The 4244-nt window shown below is 40.0% G+C and overlaps 1 protein-coding gene across 1 annotated transcript; it reads left to right on the top strand.

Moving 5' to 3' along the window:
- Window positions 1-623: 623 nt before the first annotated feature.
- Window positions 624-3797, top strand: LOC112027906 (arogenate dehydrogenase 1, chloroplastic). The gene is made up of 2 exons (XM_024060550.2): window positions 624-1882; window positions 2466-3797. Exons 1-2 carry the CDS (start codon window positions 744-746, stop codon window positions 3436-3438), a joined length of 2112 nt encoding a protein of 703 aa, XP_023916318.1. The 5' UTR covers window positions 624-743; the 3' UTR covers window positions 3439-3797.
- Window positions 3798-4244: the final 447 nt, after the last annotated feature.

Here is a 4244-nt window from a genome sequence, read left to right as displayed (position 1 = left end):
TAGGAAATGTTGTCTTGGCATGACTAATTCTATCTTTACGTTTGTTATTCTAAATGTTAATTTCAATTTGTTTTTTTAATTCATAATCAATAAGCAAACAATTTGTGTTTTAATTTAGTAATAAATATAAGCCAACTATCACAATTTGTGTGAAGCATGTGATTATATTTGTAAGCAATACCTTAATTAGTGAGAGCCTAAAACATTGTAACCAAGTAGTTTGTAAAGAAAGTATAATATATAAGCCAACTCAAACACAATTTATGTGAAGCATGCGATTATATTTGAAATCAATACCTTAATCAATGAGAGCCTAAACATTGAATCCAAATAATTTGCAAATAAACTATAATATAGAAGACAACTCAAAACACAAAAGCAAATTACATGAAGCATGTGATTAGAGCAGCAGGAATTCAAATATTGATTTCGTATCTTATTGCATCTGTCCCAATTGTCAAACCTACATGTGCAACCAATCAATAAACATACATACATGTGACTATATCCTCTGTAGTCTATATTTACTATTTAATATTTATAATAAGAGAAGATAAAATAATAAACACGTTCCATCCAATCCAACAACTGTATAAGCTGGGTCCAGATTTTATGACTTCATCTTAAAAACCAAACCGGTCTCAAACTCAAACATAGAACCCAACACGAGTACTTCTAACTAATAGTTTTCTTAAACCTTAGAAATCTCAGAACCTCAAAACTCAAACCCATCTCTCACGACAATGCTCTCTCTCTCCTCTCTCCACCACCACTCTTCACCACCACAACCCAACGACTCCTCTCTCTCCTCCTCACTTTCTCTCTCTTCTTCAGCTTCTCTCAAACCCACCACCACCGCCGCCACCGCCACAACCCCCAAAACCCTCTATCTCCGCCGCAAACCTCTCCGGATCCGAGCCTTAGACGCGGCGCAGCCCTACGACTACGAAACAAAGGTCGCCATAACCCATTTCCACAACACCCACCACCTCAAAATTGGAATCATTGGCTTCGGCAACTACGGCCAGTTCCTAGCCAAAACCCTCGTCTCCCAAGGCCACACCGTTCTCGCTCACTCTCGCTCTGACCACTCCCGCGTCGCCAAATCTCTCGGCGTTTCCTTCTTCTTCGACCCCAATGACCTCTGTGAAGAACACCCAGAAGTCATTCTCCTCTGCACTTCCATAATCTCCACCGAGCGCGTCCTCGCTTCTCTCCCTCTTCAAAGACTCAAACGCAGCACTCTGTTCGTCGATGTTCTCTCTGTCAAAGAGTTCCCAAAGAATCTTCTTCTCGATCTCTTACCTCCTTATTTCGATGTCATTTGTTGCCACCCAATGTTCGGCCCCCAAAGTGCTAAGCAGACATGGGATGGTCTTTTCTTTGTGTACGAGAAAGCTCGGATTACCAATGAGGATTCGAGGATTTCACGGTGCGATAAGTTTCTCAATGTTTTTGCGAGAGAAGGGTGTGAAATGGTGGAGATGAGCTGTGCAGAGCATGATAAGTACGCGGCGGGTTCGCAGTTTATTACTCACACGGTTGGGAGGGTGTTGGAGATGTTGAACTTGGAGTCTACGCCGATTAATACAAAAGGGTATGAGACTTTGTTGAATTTGGTGGAGATCACGGCTGAGGATAGCTTTGATTTGTACTACGGCTTGTTTATGTACAATAAGAGTGCCATGGAGATGTTGGAGAGGTTGGATTTGGCTTTCGAGGCTTTGAGGAATGAGCTTTTTGGTCGGTTGCATGGTGTGGTCAGGAACCAGTTGTTTGATAAGGCACAGAAGGCGAAGAGTTCCTTGTTTAATGGCAATGGTGCGGGGCACAACTGGACTCAGAATGGTGCTGCATTGCAATCTACTTCATTGGCTATGAGGTAAACTCTCAAATTTTGGTATCTGGGTTTTTTTTTTATTTTGTTTTTCTGAATTAATTGTGGGTTTGGTTTGTTTTTCATATATATCATTGGTTGATTCCTTTAATTTAAGCATTAGGAAGCTATCTTGATTGAAACAACCAAAGGATTAATAACCAGAGTGTGGAGAGATTTTGATCATCGTTATTTATGCTTGATGGTTGAGATATAGCTACTTCTATTTAATTAATTTTGGTGTTCATTATTGGAAGAATTGGGTATAGCGGAGGATTTTTTTTCTAGGGGGGGGGGGGGTGGGGGTTAAGGTTGCCTACCGATCATGCCTCCTACACCCTGCAAAAGTGGGAGTTTGTGCATTGGTTGCAACCTTTTATTGCTAAAAGAGATACTTACCAAGATCATGGTGGTAAAAATGATTTTTCACTCATATGGCTGCTAAAATCTTTGATTTTGGTGGGATCACATCATCAATTGATTAGTCAACATGGATAAATAATTGGAATAGAAGTCTTTTGGATTGAAGTCACGCTGCCTAAACCATATTTATAATTATTTATTCACATGTTTTGATTCAAACTTTCAGGTCTCAGGATGTCACTCAACCCTATGAGTACAAAGGTCAGATCTACCAACCTATTGATGATAGCTCAAAGCTAAAAGTTGCAATAGTTGGATTTGGAAACTTCGGACAGTTCCTTGCGAAGACGATTGTACGCCAAGGACACACAGTTTTGGCTTATTCTAGATCAAACTACTCTGATGCAGCTCAAGAATTAGGTGTTTCTTACTTCTCTGATGCAGACGATCTTTGTGAAGAACATCCTGAAGTGATTCTCCTTTGTACTTCCATTCTTTCGACAGAGCAAGTTCTCAAGTCATTGCCACTTCAGAGATTGAAGAGAAGTACTTTGTTTGTTGATGTACTTTCTGTGAAAGAATTTCCAAGAAGTTTGTTTCTTCAATATCTGCCATCATATTTTGATGTTCTCTGCACGCATCCAATGTTTGGACCCGAGAGTGGTAAAAATGGATGGAATGGTCTTCCTTTTGTTTACGATAAGGTTAGGGTTGGAAGTGATGAATCCAGAGGGTCACGGTGTGACAGGTTTCTTGATATTTTTGCACGAGAAGGGTGCCAGATGGTGGAAATGTCTTGTGCAGAACATGATTGGCATGCAGCAGGGTCACAGTTCATTACCCACACAATGGGAAGGGTTTTGGAAAAGTTCGGGTTGGAGTCTACACCAATTAACACAAGAGGCTATGAGACTTTGTTGAATTTGGTGGAGAATACTGCAGGAGATAGCTTTGATCTTTACTATGGCTTGTTCATGTACAATGCAAATGCTATGGAGCAACTAGAGCGGTTGGATCATTCTTTTGAATCATTGAAGAAGCAGCTATTTGGGCGTTTGCATGGGGTTCTTCGGAAGCAGCTTTTTGGGACTGCAGAGAAGTTCCAAGTTTCAAGGGAAAAACCCATGTTGCCAAAGCTTTCTCAAAGCAGTGCTGCACTGCCATCTTCTTCAGATACTCTTCATGTCCAAAACAACTAAGTTCAATGTTCCAGCCTTAGTGGCCTATAAGGCTGTAAAGTCAAGGAAGTCATGGCCCTTGAGGGAGCAGAATGGCAAAAAGCTATTGGTTTATCCATGTTTTGATTAGTTGAGTTAGTTATCGCATTTTTGCCCCAAGTCTTGATTAGTTGGTTCACTGGAGGATTTTTTGGCGATTCCTCCATTTAGGTTCCAACTAATTGCTGTTTGTTGTATCATTTATTAGAGTAATTATAATGGGTAATTTAGAAAAGTGGAGTGATCCTTCGACACGTTTCTTGTTCCCATTTTGTGAGCTCTTGACTGTGAAGAAATTCTTATTCTTTGTCCTGGTTAGTTCAATAATTTTATTTCCAACAGAGATGTCTGAGTTGAAGTCCCCTTTCCCTATTGTTGTAATTATTGAATTATCAGAAAATGATAATAATAAATAAAGAGTTTGTGGATAAATGGAGTCTCAACTTCCTTTAAGCATCCTAGTGTCTTTCGCAGTCCACTTATATGCCTTAAGGTTTTAATGTGGAGTTTTCCTGTTCATAGCATCTCTTTGTACCAAAACAAGGACATCAAGATGCTAGGCAAACATACAGATTCATAAAGCCTGCTTGGAAAGGGAGGCTCTTGACTTGCTTCAGTGTAGTGTTTTGGGTGCAAGAGAATGATTTGTACCTCGCTTAGTTAAATGAAATCTAGGCCAGCTTGAAGTCTCACCAGATATGTTTAGTACAGTGTGTCAAAAATGAACTTGTTTTATTTTCTTTAATGAATGAGACAATGTTGAACGCGATGTCAACACTAAATGAGCA

This window comes from Quercus suber, unplaced genomic scaffold (genome assembly GCF_002906115.3).
Source record: "Quercus suber isolate HL8 unplaced genomic scaffold, Cork oak 2.0 scaffold_25, whole genome shotgun sequence".
Classification (NCBI taxonomy): domain Eukaryota; kingdom Viridiplantae; phylum Streptophyta; class Magnoliopsida; order Fagales; family Fagaceae; genus Quercus; species Quercus suber.
This window is presented reverse-complemented; position numbering and strand designations above follow the sequence as displayed.